The 15,167-nt window shown below is 39.5% G+C and overlaps 1 protein-coding gene across 3 annotated transcripts in view; it reads left to right on the forward strand.

Moving 5' to 3' along the window:
- nt5c2l1 (5'-nucleotidase, cytosolic II, like 1) overlaps positions 1-10,855 on the forward strand; it is a 13,978-nt gene extending 3,123 nt beyond the window's left edge. Inside the window, exons 2-19 of one of the 3 annotated variants that reach the window (XM_036133918.1) lie at positions 1,481-2,025; positions 3,212-3,285; positions 3,378-3,495; positions 3,625-3,720; positions 4,499-4,590; positions 4,740-4,797; positions 4,911-5,004; positions 5,096-5,149; positions 5,238-5,321; positions 5,412-5,447; positions 5,528-5,635; positions 5,722-5,788; positions 7,312-7,482; positions 7,559-7,610; positions 8,205-8,265; positions 10,075-10,251; positions 10,352-10,442; positions 10,546-10,855. In XM_036133918.1, the coding sequence (XP_035989811.1) occupies positions 1,964-2,025; positions 3,212-3,285; positions 3,378-3,495; positions 3,625-3,720; positions 4,499-4,590; positions 4,740-4,797; positions 4,911-5,004; positions 5,096-5,149; positions 5,238-5,321; positions 5,412-5,447; positions 5,528-5,635; positions 5,722-5,788; positions 7,312-7,482; positions 7,559-7,610; positions 8,205-8,265; positions 10,075-10,251; positions 10,352-10,402 (1,455 nt within the window). In that variant the 5' untranslated portion in view covers positions 1,481-1,963 and the 3' untranslated portion in view covers positions 10,403-10,442; positions 10,546-10,855. Of the gene's footprint in view, positions 1-1,480; positions 2,026-3,211; positions 3,286-3,377; positions 3,496-3,624; positions 3,721-4,498; positions 4,591-4,739; positions 4,798-4,910; positions 5,005-5,095; positions 5,150-5,237; positions 5,322-5,411; positions 5,448-5,527; positions 5,636-5,721; positions 5,789-7,311; positions 7,483-7,558; positions 7,611-8,204; positions 8,266-10,074; positions 10,252-10,351; positions 10,443-10,545 lie in introns of those variants that run through there. The other 2 variants (XM_036133919.1, XM_036133920.1) reach the window with 2 other exon arrangements.
- The last annotated feature ends 4,312 nt before the right edge of the window (positions 10,856-15,167 follow it).

A 15,167-nucleotide genomic window follows, 5' to 3' on the forward strand; every position in this document is an offset into this window, starting at 1 on the left:
ATAAACAGAAACAGGGACACAGCATCAAAGTAAGAATCAATAAATCAATCGATCTATTTATAATGTTGTTTGTACTTAAGACTGTAGAGGTTAAGATGAGCATTGTTATCACAGTTTTAATAAGAACATTTACTCACATCAGTCAACTCTGCAGTCACATCTGAGCGATCGGCAGCTTTAGCTTCCGCTTCAGTGAACACCAACGTTCATACTGCATTCCCAGCACTATTCTAATATTTTCACTCTAGGATTCATATATATTTTTGCATTTTTTTTCTTGGACCTTTCTTCATTGTTTGTTGGGAAATGCTAATAGCCATTAGCTGCTTCCTGCCCACCCGCAATGGCGTGCTTCTGTTGTTATTATAAATAAACACAAAGGGCTTTATTTACTGACAAATTGAGCAACAACAAAGCGTAAACAGCCCTGATAACAGTTACTACACCAGTAGGACATGATAATCTTTCATAAAAACTTTGTATGTGACCAGAGTGAGTTACTGATGTATGAATAAAAAAATGTCAAATAACGTGGCTATGCACCTTTAAAGCAGATGCATCCAAAACAACACAAGCTGTGTCACATTTTAATGTGCCGAATCACCTCTGGGGTAACACATGGTGTGTCATAATATTAACACACAATGTGTTAATTTATAACACATTGTATGTTAAGGAAATAACACAAAATGTGTTATAAATCTAATAACACATTTTTGTGTTATTATTTATCACTTCTCTTATAAGAGTGTAGGTGAGAGAATATTTTGTGTCGACAACTAGTAGTTGTGTGCTTCACAAATGTGCCGTTTCTGGAATAATGTGGTAAAACAGAGATTTTCTATGGGGAAAGAAATGGTCCCAGTTTCCCAATACTGCAATTCCTATTGAACAGAACATCTCCATGGTGAAGCATGGGGGTTGTAGCATCATGGTGTGCGACTTTCCTGCAATGGACAGAAAGAAGGATGGACTAACCCAGCGTAACATTAATGCAAGACTACCGCAGTCCCAAATATATGCGACCAAAGCTACAATAGCACAGTTTAGATCAAAACATATTAATGTGTGGCACATTGAGAATTCCTGGAAAGTTGCGCAAATGGCAATCTGACCCAGAATTAGACACTTTTACAGAGAAAGAGTTGGCAAAAATTTAAGTTTCTACATATGCAAATCTGGCATCAACCCCAAAGACTGGCAGCTGGAAAAGGTAATTCTGCAAAGTAGCTATTATCTCCCTGGGAGCTGAACAATACAGCATCTATCAAAGAAAAATAATTAAAAGAAAGCTTATATCATAATAAGAGATCAGTATTTCGTACTTTTGACATCTTATCTAATAATTATGAGGTATTTTCTCATATAAGATAATGTTTCTATTTTCTTTTTCTTTTGGTGAATGCAATGCGCTACCGTAGACAACAAATGCGCACCACATTTTTTGTAAACCACGTATCATTGTTTTTCCACTTTACAGTAATGGGCTACCTGTGCTGGTCTACCACACAAAAACGAAAGGACCTACGTGGACGTCTGTGGTTTACAAGTAGGCACCAAAAAGATGACAAATCAAAATATCTGAAATATTTTGCTTTGGTGGAACAAACTGAACTTTTTGGGGTCAGAGCGTTGCGACAACCATCGGGGGAACTCCCTCCAACTTACGCACGGACACGCTGCCCCGGCACATGTGTGCGCCTCTGATAACGCAATCAGAGCTGAACGGGCAGCGGCACCAAGGCGTGTGGCCACGGGCGAGAAGCTGGATTGGGTTTGGAGAAAGAAAAAAGACGTGTCAGCTGTGAAAGTAAACAGAAAACACCGAGTGGGTGACGCCCACAACGTGAGCGTCACCCACTCGGCTAAAGTTTGGGTAACTTTTGCCATTTAAAGCCCCCCGAGGCGAGTGAGGGCTGGGAGTGTTGACTGCAGCTGACCGCAGGCTTCCTCTGAGGACGCGATGGACATACTTCCCTGCGTGTCCTTTGTGGACCAAACGGCGCAGAGGGACTTTGAAAAAAAGTGAGTTCTGCTTCTGATACATTAAAAGGGAACAGTCATGACTCGTCTACTGAATTAGAATAAGTCTTTTTGTTTTTGTTTTTTGCGCAAACAACGGATCTGTAACCATTAAATTCTTAAAATAATTTGACTAATCTCTTGCGTAAAGCTTGGCTCGTAAGACTAAAGGAGTCAGCAGATGGACACTTCCGTTGTCCCCCCCTACTCAGTAAGGGCTCCTGCAACATAAACACAGTCCTCTCCGCCTTTTCCAATTTGCCCAGATCCTCTCAGGAGAAACCCACGAAGCAAAACCCTGTGGGTAAAAAAATTTACACCAACTGAGCAGACAAGGGCCTGGCCGACTGAAAGCTTCACAGGAAGTCATTTGCAGTTATATGACTGGGAAAGTGTGTAAACGTGTACATTATTTTGGAAAAAGTTAGTATTTTAAACGGTGGTCATGAAAGCTCTAACCCACTGATAACATCTGTTGTCTCCACCCATTTCAAACCCCCCACTGAAGTGCAAGAGCCTAGATTAGACAAAGGTAATGTAAACAAGCCAATGAAGGAAAATAATAATAAAAAAAGAACAAGAAATTATACAAACTTAAAGATTTAGAGAGTAGAAAGAAAAGAGATTTGAAGTCAAGCATTCCACAGATTACACTTTTACCACAAGTCACGAAGACGCTCTGCTCTGATGAGTAAAACTGAATATTCTGGCGTGTGTGCAAAATGCTGTTGTGGCAGAGAGCTAGCTCTGCTCATCTTTGTGAACACGCTAAAGCCATTGTGAAACATGGGGGTGTCAGCATCATGCTGTGGGAACGCTTTTCTTCAGCAGGGGTTAGAAAAACTGGTGAGAGCTGATAGGAAGACGGAGAGAGCTAAACGCAGCACTATCCTGAAATGAAACTTATTAGAGGGTGCGACAGATTTGAGACTGAGGTGGAGGGACACGTTTCAGCGGCACAGTGACGCCAAACAAGAAGACCCAAACTATGACGGAGCTGTTCAGATCAGAAAGCTAGTTTTGACTTTGAGATTTAGGAGGGATATTTAACCAATACGTCAGTCTGGGATTCTGCAAAAATTATGAGCTAGGACCCGAATATTTAATGGTGGGATGTGAGAAGGGTCAGTATATTGCACTTTTTCTGCTTTGATCATGTGTTCACCATATTTATTGTTTTCAATTGCAGGGTCTTTGTTAACAGGAGCCTGACACTGGAAAATATCAAGTGCTATGGCTTTGACATGGACTACACACTTGCAAGTTAGTAAATGGAATAAGGCGAAAAATCATCGATTCAGAATCAAAGATTTACAGGTAGAACACTAATCGTATATGTGCTTCTGTGTTTGTAGTGTACAAATCCCCCGACTATGAGAGCATGGGCTTTGAGCTGATAAGAGACAGAATGGTGTCTATCGGATACCCTCATGAGCTTCTTCGCTACTCATATGACCCAAGCTTCCCCACTCGGTCAGTCTCTGTACCTAATGGTTCATCAGTTCCTGCAAAGTTAAAGCACATTATCTGTTTATCTGACTCACTATCGAAAATGTAATGCTTTCCCCTTTCTCCTTTCTCCTTTCTCCTTTCTTCTCTCAGTGGAATAGTTTTTGACACCACATTAGGGAACCTGCTGAAGGTGGATTCTAACGGCAACGTCTTAGTTTGCAGTCATGGTTTCCGCTTCCTTAGAGAGTAAGCTCAAAGTCAAATTAAATAATAATGTTGGCATGCAGCTCTGTAGGGTTACATCTAACATGACTAAAATCAATGTTTTCTGTAAGACACCAATTATGCCATAATAATGCAGAGAAACATCAATCAATCAATCAATCAATCAATCAATCAATCAATCAATCAATCAATCAATCAATCAATCAATCAATCAATCAATCAATCAATCAATCAACTGTCTTTCTATTAACAAACTAACAAACCACATGGGCAATTAATTAACCACTGAAGCAATTATCTAGTCCACAATTTAACATTCTAATTGACAATTTAGTAAAAAAGAAAAAAGAACAAAAACAATCAATCAGCCAAGAAGTCAGTAATCTTAACCAACCAATCGGGTAATCAACTAGTCCATCAACGATCAGTTGCCAACAAACTACTCAACTTTTTATTTAACCATCTAACCAATCAGTCGGTCAAGTAACCAACCAACCAACCAACCAACCAACCAACCAACCAACCAACCAACCAACCAACCAACCAACCAATAAACCAGACTAACAACCCAAGAAACAAGTGAATAAAGCAATAACCAAATCAAGCAGACAATCAACTACATAACCCACCATCTACCCAACCCATGATGTACAAAAGTACCTTTTTGACCACAATGAACACGCAACACAGCAACTGTAAATTAAAATAAGACAAAAATAACCAATTTGTGGACAGTTTCCTGTAATCTGTCAAGACAAATACAACAATATCACCTCATGTTTTCTTGTTTTACACACAGGGAAGACATTGATTACTACTACCCAAACAAGTTCATCCAAAGAGACGACACTGACCGGTTTTACATTCTCAACACCCTCTTCAATCTATCAGGTTCAGAATAAACTCTTTGCATTTCTATGCAATTTCATAATGTCTGAAATCTAAAAATTAAATAAATAAAATGAAAATAAAAAGAACTTGTAGGTATAGATCCACGTCATAATGTAACATAAGCAATTCCTCTCCTTTTCATTCTTCAGAGACTTACCTTTATGCCTGCCTGGTGGATTTCTTTACCCGATGCTCCAGATATACAAAGTGAGTAAACATGTTTATTAGTTACTACTATTGCGATTACTCGGCAAGCTTTGAATATGTCCGGATATCGTGCGCATCCTAAACTTTAATTTATGTTTTTAATCTTCTCTCAGCATCCGGAAAGGTTTCCAGCATGGCGACTTGTTTATGTCCTACAGAAGCATGTTCCAGGATGTTCGAGATGCAATGGACTTTATTCACGATACGGTAAGCCATCGAGTAACAAAATAGATTTTTTTTTTTTGTTAAATTTTAGTGTGCATAATAAATAATGAAGCCCAAAACTGGTCCTCTGTAGGGAACCCTGAAAGAGAACACGATCAAGAATTTGGAGAAGTATGTCGTCAGAGACGTGAGTATATGGACGAGCTCATTCACCTGAATGTGTTTTAATTCTCTGAATGGATGAAGCGCTTAAAGAACAAATGTTTCCTCCACAGCCAAGCATCCCTGTGCTCCTGACGCGGATTAAAGAGGTGGCAAAGATCTTCCTGGCTACCAACAGTGACTACAACTACACAGACGTGAGCTTAACATGGGCGGTAGCTGGGTTTAGAGAGTAAATTAGGGATCACTCTCTTACTCTAACATGTGATTTTCAAAATCCCCCTCAGGCCATCATGAAGTACCTGCTGGAAGCTAATCCAAAGGTAAGGCTGGGTCATGTGTTCATAATGTTTTATGAGCTAATTTACTTAAAAGGAATAGACTATTTATTCTGTCTATGCAGCCTGGAAGCCCCAAAAGGCCCTGGCGCTCCTTCTTCGACCTTGTTGTCGTCGACACCAAAAAGCCACTGTTCTTCGCAGATGGCACCGTGCTGAGACAAGTGGACACGGTATGGAAACTGTCTCCCGGTAGAGCTTTGATGAACTATTTCTTGGCCTTTTAGTAACCGTGTGTTGTTTTATCCTGGACACACAGGACACAGGGAAGCTGCGCATCGGGACGTACACTGGTGACCTGCAGCTCGGTACAGTTTACTCTGGAGGTGAGGACCAAATTGCCTGATTATTTACCTCATTCAGGGAGCAAAAAGGGACCTTAAAGGTTACAAAGAAGAGCTGATATTTGGTCTGAGTACATAGATAAGATGTCTTCTCTTGACTGGGTATGTCTTTATCCTGGGCTTATATTGATTTTTAAACTATTAATTGTATTTGTAATGGCTAGAAGTAAATTTCTTGGCCAAACAAAACATTTAAAATACAAAATAAGGAGCCTTTATGATTGGAAAAAAGGGGCAAATATATTTATGACTTTAGACGACTGGAAAAATCTACATTGAATTAATCTTTGAAATTCAGCTTGAATCTACTTTCAAGCCTATAAACATTTTATATCTAATTTAGATCTTAACTTCCGGACAGGGTTATTTGCTCTAAAACTATTCTCTTGCCATTATTTGTACAGCAATACAAGTCTTTGTTTCCTATTTTGCCTAAATAATCGGCACATTCATTCAATCATTGCCTCATTTCCCTTAACTAACATGAGTCAGATAACCGCTGTTCATCACAAGGTCCTCACAAGCCCCACAGATCAAGGTGCCGATTATATTACCTTAGATTGTACCATGTTTGAAAAGCTGTAAGGGTGATTACATCATTAGTGTACGTCTCATGTGGAAAAGCTTCGTTTTGCATTTAAAAAGACACTACCTTGTCATGCTAAGGTGACTCATTTCATTTGCATCTGATTATGTCACTAGATGTAAATAAAAATAAATAAATACATTTCAGAACAGGAAAGTCTGACCTCACAAATGAGCATATTTTTAAAGGAAAATATCTCAGTGCTTTGTTGTATTTTTCACTGTGTATTGAATAGACTACATGTTTATCTATTTTATTAGGAGTTATATTTGCTTTGACACACTCCAGAGAAGCTGCCCAGGGCCTCCAAGGCTAGCATTGGCAGAGTATAGATAGAGTTTATTAGGGATAAGTCTACTTTAACTAGTTTAAAATGGTTTCTAAATAATACAGTTAAATTAATTTGATGTTTATATTTTATTTTATGTGTTAGAATGTAAAAATAATCAACTAATATATAAGTATAAATAAGTATACTGCACTTCCACAACTTATAACCTCCTTTTTTCTTTTCTCTACATAAAAAAACAACTACAAAATAACAAACAAGCAAACACAAAAACCTGTTGAAATATGTGTAGCTAATGTCTGTATGCTGAAGTCACATCCCTTGATTGTGCACACAATCATGGCCAAATAGAGATGGTTCTGATTCCGAAATATACAAGATGTAATAGTCCACAGGAATATGTTCAGTGAAATATCAATTATAAAACTAATACAGTTGACTGGGCAGTGCACAAACTATCAAACATGTAGCATTTGACTGAAGAAACAAGACACAGAGTAACAATAAATAAGATGTTAGTGATGCTAAAAATGGCTGGGAGCTGAAATCCATTTCTGCCTGGAGTCTCATGCCATCTGGAATGCATCTTCTCTTGCGTGCCTGATTCATAGCTTTCTTCTCCATGTGCAGGATCTTCAGACCTCATCTCTGATCTGCTGGATGTCAGAGGCAAGGACATCATCTATGTTGGAGATCACATCTTTGGGGACATCCTCAAATCAAAGAAACGTCAAGGCTGGAAGACCTTTCTGGTCGTGCCTGAGCTCACCAAGGAGCTGCAAGTGTGGGAGGAAAGGAAAAGTGAGTGTCTCATCTCTACATTTTACAGTCACTGTGTTAGTTTTTACATGTTTGCTGATTTTTGTTGTGCTTCCAGATCTCTTTGAGGAGCTGAAACGCCTTGATTTCTTCTTAGCTGAAATGTACAAGTAAGTCTGTGTCTGTATTTGCTCAAGTTAACCTGTACTTTATCAAACTCACTCTTATGCACTCTCATGTTCAACGTTTGCTGGTTTTAAAGGGCTTTATAAAGTTGTGCTCAAACCTGTTTTATACAAATTAAATATTAAACCTGGCATATATCAAAAATGATTTTACATAACAGAAGCTCCCAAACACAGCCGTAAACATGAAAAAACATTTCCTGCTTTTGCTGAGAATGAAGTGGTAGCTTCCCTTTTCCAGCACCTGCATGCTCTTTTGCATAGCTGTGTCTTAAAACAGCACACACCTGTGTTATAAACTGTTCTTATCATTTAAGTGAGTCCAAATAAAGACACAGAACATGTATTTCTCATACTTGAGGCCCTCATGTTTTACACATGATGTGCTGTGTTTGACTTTGGCCACCAGGAGGAGCTGCTTTGCAACTAACGATGTCGAAGCAGTTTGGTGACAAAGACCAAAAGTCAACTCACGAGTTTTCCATTTATGATTAAAACCACATGTAATTAATTAGGTTGGCTTGTTTGCTTTGTTCTTGTGGCTTTGCTATAAAAATGTGTGTCCTGCTCTGATTAAAGGCATTTAGACAGCGGCAGCAAGGACTGTCCTGACATCAGCACCATTCAGACAAGAATAAAGGTAAGTTTACCAAATTACTTTAATTCAATTAGTTTTTCTGGTCCCTCTGCCCTTTTCTGTTGCTGCTAAAGAAATTAAGTATAGTTACAAGTTTATTAAGCACAATTCAAAGCACCAAAAATCCATTATTTGTTAATGAATCCCGCTTTCTTGCAGTAGAGCTAGAAGACAAAAATAGATAGGAGTGAGAATAAAACCTGACGAGATGAGTATTTTGGTGAGGTTGTATTTTCCTATATCTTTCCTAAAATAACAGTTATATCCCCTATTGCCTCTGTGTGATAAGACAAGACCAAGTAGGTTTAATTGTGTTGTACTATTCAAATCAATTACAATTTTATTTATATAGTCCCAATTCACACGTCATTTCAAGGCACTTTACAAAGTGAGATTCAATCAAATCATACAGATTATACAGATTGGTCAAAAAGTTTCCTTTCCAAGGAAACCCAGCAGATTGACAAGCACCATTCACTCCTCCTGAAGGAGCGTAGAGCCACAGTGGACAGTCGTCTGCATTGTCATCTGCCTCGATTGACTGGGGTTTACAGACGACAGAGCAGAGACACAGAAAGCAGAGAAGCACACATTGATCCAGTAATATGATCTACATTAGATGGAAGTAGCGGGTGATCTGTCTTCCTTTGATGATGTCACAGTTAACAGAACGTCAGACCAGGTGTACCTACTATGAAGAAAAAAAGACGGAGAACAAAAAGTTAAAAATTGAAATAACAACAAGCAATGTAAATTGGAGAACAGTAGAACTCAGTAGAGTGAGAAAAATAGACCCTGATGTCCTCCAGCATAACTACAGAGGTAGCACAGAGTAAGCTAAGCTTTGTCAAAAAGGAAAGTTTTAAGATTAGTCTTAAAAGTAGACAGGGTGTCTGCCTCACGGATCAAAACTGCGAGTTGGTTCCACAGGAGAGGAGCCTGATAGCTAAAGGATCTGCCTCCCATTCTACTTTTAGAGACTCTGGGAACCACCAGCAGACCTGCAGTCTGAGAGCGAAGTGCTCTGTTAGGAACATACGGGGTAATCAGAGCTCTGATGTATATTGGAGATTGATTATTAAGGGCTTAAAACGTGATAATAAGAATTTTAAATTATATTCTTGATTTAACAGGAAGCCAATGAAGCTAAGAGCTAAGAGAAATATGATCCCTCTTGTTGATTTTCATCAGAACTCTTGCTCCAGCATTTTGGATCAGCTGAAGACTTTGAACTGCATTTTGTGGACTTCCTGATAATAAAGAATTACAATAGTCCAGCCTTGAAGTAACAAATGCATGGACTAGTTTTTCAACATCACCCTAGGACAGGATATTTCTAATTTTGGCAATATTCCGGAGGTGAAAAAAGGAAACCCTGGAAACCTGTTTAATATGTGATTTAAATGGCATGTCCTGGTTAAAAAACAACACCAAGGTTTTTTACTTTATTAACAGAGACCAATCTAATGCCATCCAGATTAAGTGAACGATGAATACGTTTTTTTTAAGACTCTGGTTCAAAGATGGCAACTTCTGTCTTTGTCAGAATTTAAAAGCAGACTCATTCACGGGGCGATTCACTCCTTCCCAGAAGAAAGTAAAAGACAAAAAATGCTCTCCTTCATGTTCTGCTACACCTTTCAGATTTCCCTTTGTAAAAAATGTTTGAAAATCGTGGAGTCGCTTTCCTTCCACTTTACAAACATTCATGTATCGATCTACCACACGAAATCGCAGTGAATAGCTCATACATATCATTCCTTGCGGGCACTTGTTGCCGTTAAGCATTTAGTCCTGGCTGTTTGCTCACAGGTGCTGACCCACAGAATGGACATGGCCTACGGCCAGATGGGCAGCCTCCTGCGCAGCGGCTACACGCAGACACTGTTCGCCAGCCAGCTGATTCGCTATGCAGATCTGTACTCCTCCACCTGCATCAACCTGCTGCACTACCCCTTCAATTACCTCTTCATGGCTCCCCCAGTCCTGGTCAGTGGTCCTCCCTCCTCCTGAAAGAAGTGTCAGACTTGTGTGAGCGCTTTAGGGTGCCGTTTGAAAGCCTCCTCATTCAGGCTGATCCTTTTTTCAGATGCCCCATGAGACAGCTTCCCAAACTGCCGACGTTTCTCCAGAGCAGTAGAATTTGAACAACCAGGCGGTCATGGCAAACAGCAACTAAGGTGAGCCTTTTTATTAGAATTTGAATTAAAGCATGAATATTTGCTTTGCATTCCATCACAAACGAAGAAGTCTTTTTTTTTTGTTTCTCTTGTTGCACCACAGATGGATCTTAGTGTTTTTTTTTTTCTTCACGAAGCAGAAGGTTCCTGTCTGCAGCAGCACACAGATGCTGGGCTCGTCACACCCCTTTAGGACAACTACTGCGCCATCTGCTGGATAGATCATGCTGTGCCAGAAAAGGTTTACACTGAAAGGTTTAGGATTGTTATTATACATACGAATGTTTTATATCTAATGGGGCAGAATGCACTTTTACTCTAAGGTTTGTGTAATGGTTTTAAAAACACCACTTGTATTTATTCATTGTTTGTGCAACTTCTGCTGAATGAACCCAATAAACCCCTGCTATGAATTGTGTTGACTATTTATTAAACCAACATATTTGGGTAAATGATGTCTGTTTCTGCTTTAAACACGTAAGACTCTCGGCACAAACACCCCTGGGGCTGCTTCTTTGAGTTCAAGTTGTTGCAACAGATTGTTTCATAAAACCTTTTACACATAAACTCATCTCAGTAAAAATAGTTTCTGTTGGGCCAATTGTGTTTGAATATTCACCAGATGCCAGTAACTACCCGAGGGATCCACACATTACCAGTAAAATCTAGAAGTGGAAAGAGTAATTTTCCTACAAACCTACCCACGACCAGGTGCTCCTCGCAAGACAGAAGAGGGAAAGCAAAAAATCAGAAGAGCTGTACAAGTACCAAAGATCGCTGGCGCAGATATTTTTGAAGCTGGTTCCTGGCACCTCCAATTTCAAGGTACAGTTTATCCATGAGGACAAATATGAGTGGTGCGATCAACACTCATGGCCTCTGTGTGCACCCATTGCACAAGACTCCACTGCTCAAGAAAAAGTACGACAAGGAAAGACAAGTTTATTTATAAAGCGCTTTTCAGTAAACAGACGATTCAAAGCATGTTGAAGCTCGTTTGAAGTTTGCTTCAAAACCTTCGGACAAGCCAGTGAAATACTGGGAGAATACGGTCTGGTGAGACGGGACTAAATTCATGTCTTTGGATCTCACAGCAAACATGTCGTCTGAGGGAGGAATGGTCCGTCCCGAGAACACCGTGGTGTGCGTCTGTTTTTATACACATTATTCTTGCAGACTTGAGAAATGACTTAAATGGGACCGGAGATCAAATGCCATACAAGAGACCCTTCAGAACCCTCAAGAATTAAAGAGTTTGTTTGAATGAGTGGATCAAAACTACACACGGGCAGTTCATGGGACTGGTTTATCCACATAAAAAAACACCTTGAAGCTGTTATTTCCAAAACAAGGTGTTCAGCTAAGTATCAGTAAGAGTTTAATTACTTTCCCCAATGTCGGTCAGCTCAGAAAATGTGCTTTTGGTGTAAGCAGTCTTTCTGTATTAAGTTTGCCTGTCCCTGTGCATGTATAGGGGTGTTCTCTGGATTTTGCCCAACCATTTAAAACACACATGTAGAGTGACCTGGTCTCTCTAAATTGCCCTTATGTCTGAGTGTGTGCCTGCACAGTTGTCTATGCTTTGTCCGGGGATGGACCGAGGACCTGTCCAGGCTCCACCCCGCCTCTCTCCCACTGATCGCTGCATCTAAGCACCCCCCCCCCCCCCCCCCCCCCCCCCCCCATACAAGGATTAAGCGGGTATTGACGAGGATGATCTGGCTTGCTGCAGCTCTTCAGTCGTCCACTAGATGGCACTTAATCACTTCTGCATCATACCAAAGGACCATTTCAACACAGATTATCTTCATAATTATATTTTTTTCCCCCATATTTGATACCAGATAACATTAATAATTTTAATTCTATTAAATTTTGTTATAGTTAGTTTTGTCTTGAAACAAGCAACCTAAACTAGTGGGGATGCTTTGCATTTGATCCAATAAACTGGTCCTGAAATACTGCAAGAAATCCATGGATTGGCTTGACAGCCATTACCGGAAAAGCTGATCTAATCAGATGCGATATTTGTATAGCACATGAATTAACATTCATAGACACACTCATGTGTGGTCTTGTGGTACACGATCTGATCCCCCCCCCCCTCCTTCTCCTCGCTGCATGATGTCACAGCTCATGTGTGATTATATATAAGAGCTTCTTTCCCCTCCTTACAGGAAATGATCCAGTCATCTAGCAGGACTGAAGTGTGCAGAGTGTCACAGGTTTCCTGTTTGCTCCTCCTTTTTGATTATTCATGGTTTTTGTTCTCTGTTTCAGCCACATTTTACTCTGAGGCGTTACGTCAGGATTAATACACCCGTAACATGTCCAAGGCTTCATCTTTCCAATTTTTCCTATACTTATTTAAACAGGAGATGTGGTAACCCCTCTCCTTTTCTCACAGCCTCTTTCCTCATAAACACACACACACACTTCCTTGATGATTTCATTTGTTGTATCAGGGGTTATTTTGGGTTTGTTTGGATTTCCCTTTGCCATTGTCTGCTTGTCACCTTTATTTATTGTTGCTGGATCATTTGGTTAATTTTGTCCTGTTTTATTGTCCTGCATGCAGAAATCCTCATCTTTCATCTCTCCTGACCCGTTTAGCCTGCTTTAATCATTTCTCTGCTGTATCCCAGGATGGACACAAGTAGTGATTGTGTTTCATGAAACAAAAGAACAAATTTTTATGCAGTTTTTTTTTAATCTTTTAATACATTTGGGAAGGTAAGTGAAATAGGAGCATTTAAATAGGCAACAATAATGGTTTGTCAGCTCAGTCGGTGTCCTTTGTATGGCATTTAAACAACGCTTTAAGCTGTTTAATTAGCTTCTCGAGTCATGGGAACAGGTAGTATGCGTGTTAATATACACATACAGTATCTATTTTCCTACTATTTAAAGCCTTAGGAGGGCTTGTTACAAATGCCATTGCTCCACTCATCATATTTCAGTGTCTTTCAGATCTGAGTGCTTTAAAATCCTGAAAACTGTCTGAAAGATCAAAACAATAACATAAATAAGACAGTTTGCTCCCTGCCAGCGCCGCAAAGCTGTCTTTCTGACACCATGTGTGCTCCTCTGAGAGCTGAGCAGCAGTGAGCAGAAATGGGCAGAACACTTCACATAATTCAGATGCACAGCGCTTTACCCAGACATTAAAGTGCAAAAGGATCTGTTACTGCAGCACCTGGTCAACTTTAATGGTCACATAGAAGATTAGCCTGTTTGCAGAGTTCATGATGACACAATGCAAGTATTTAATCTAGTTCTTTCTTCTTTTTTTGCAGATGATATATATTAGCAAAAAAGCATTTTTTAAGAATGCGTAAGAAAAAGTTAGCTTTATGCACATTGTAGACAACAAAAGCAGCATTGATTTTAGCGATGCATGTTATTTAAGCATGTATTTAAATTTGTTTCTTCATATCTTCCTGATCTACACGTGCTCAATTTTGGTTATTTCTTTGCAAAATAAAGTGATCCCCCCCCCCCCCCCCATTACCTGTAAATGATTTTTGTATTTATCAGATGGATTTTTCTCACTTAGTGAATTATTTAAACCTTTGGCTTTTATGCCGACAAATCCAGATACTATTAGATTTTTTTTTTTTTTTTTTACAAATTCTACCAGGATTAATGACCTTGCCACTAAACTAAATAATACATTTAAAGACTTACAGAAATGTTAAGGATTTCTGCAATTAAAAAAGGTTCACTCAGTGCTAATTCCTCTCACAGAAAACTTTTTAGACCTTTGATTAAATTATTACATTTGTCTTTTTAGAATTTACTTTTTTTTTAAAATAACCTTTCCACAAAACCATCAGGTTTTATTAAGAATTTTATTTGAGGCAGTTATGTTCTACTCTCTTAAATGTGATTTTCCAAGAAAACCCCCACAAATTCTTAAACATATATCTTTATTTGTCTTTATTCAAAAGAGGAAACACCAACAATCTAAGCATGAAAACAACTAAAAATATTCATTAGAAACACACAAACATGGCTAAAATAGTTTTAGATTTGAACTCTGCATGAACAGAAATTCTCCCAAAGATTTAATCTTTAAACATGTTCTTGAAAGCAGCCAGAAAGCAACACATTTACACCTAAATCCTAACAAACCCATCGACATGAAACCCTGTGCGCTTCACGGGTTCCCTTGGTAATTACAGAAATGCTGATGCTTCATTCTGATCACTCAGCGTCTTGAGCTGAACCGATTCGCATGTTTAAAACCACACTTGCTAAAGCATGTTGGGCTCCAGTGCTGCTCCGTGCAGCCAGATAGCTGCGAAGCACCACCGTCCCCCATTCCACACATTCCAGGATTTCCCAGCAAGCATTGCAAAGCAAGCCCAAACAAGTCACGTTCTTTACCCGGGAGAGAATTTCACACAAGTCAAGTGGCTGAGGCTTTCCTTTCTGCTTTCTCCTTTCCCCGTGAAAACTGAACAAGACATAAAATGCTTTTATATCTAATTCAGAAAATCTTTAAAACTGTTGGTGGGAGCACACAGATACCCCTAACCCCCCCCACCTCCAACAACTCAGGGAAATGTAACCTTTTACTGCAACGCTGCCACCGGAGGCCCCCTTGAACATGTCTGTTTTTAATAATGACTTGAGTGTCCTTCTCAAGGCGGCTTTTAACAGCAACCGGACTGCGGTTAAACGCGTCCACCCACTTTAACGCTGGCACAGTCATCAAAACAA

This window comes from Fundulus heteroclitus, unplaced genomic scaffold (assembly GCF_011125445.2).
Source record: "Fundulus heteroclitus isolate FHET01 unplaced genomic scaffold, MU-UCD_Fhet_4.1 scaffold_70, whole genome shotgun sequence".
NCBI classification, from domain to species: domain Eukaryota; kingdom Metazoa; phylum Chordata; class Actinopteri; order Cyprinodontiformes; family Fundulidae; genus Fundulus; species Fundulus heteroclitus.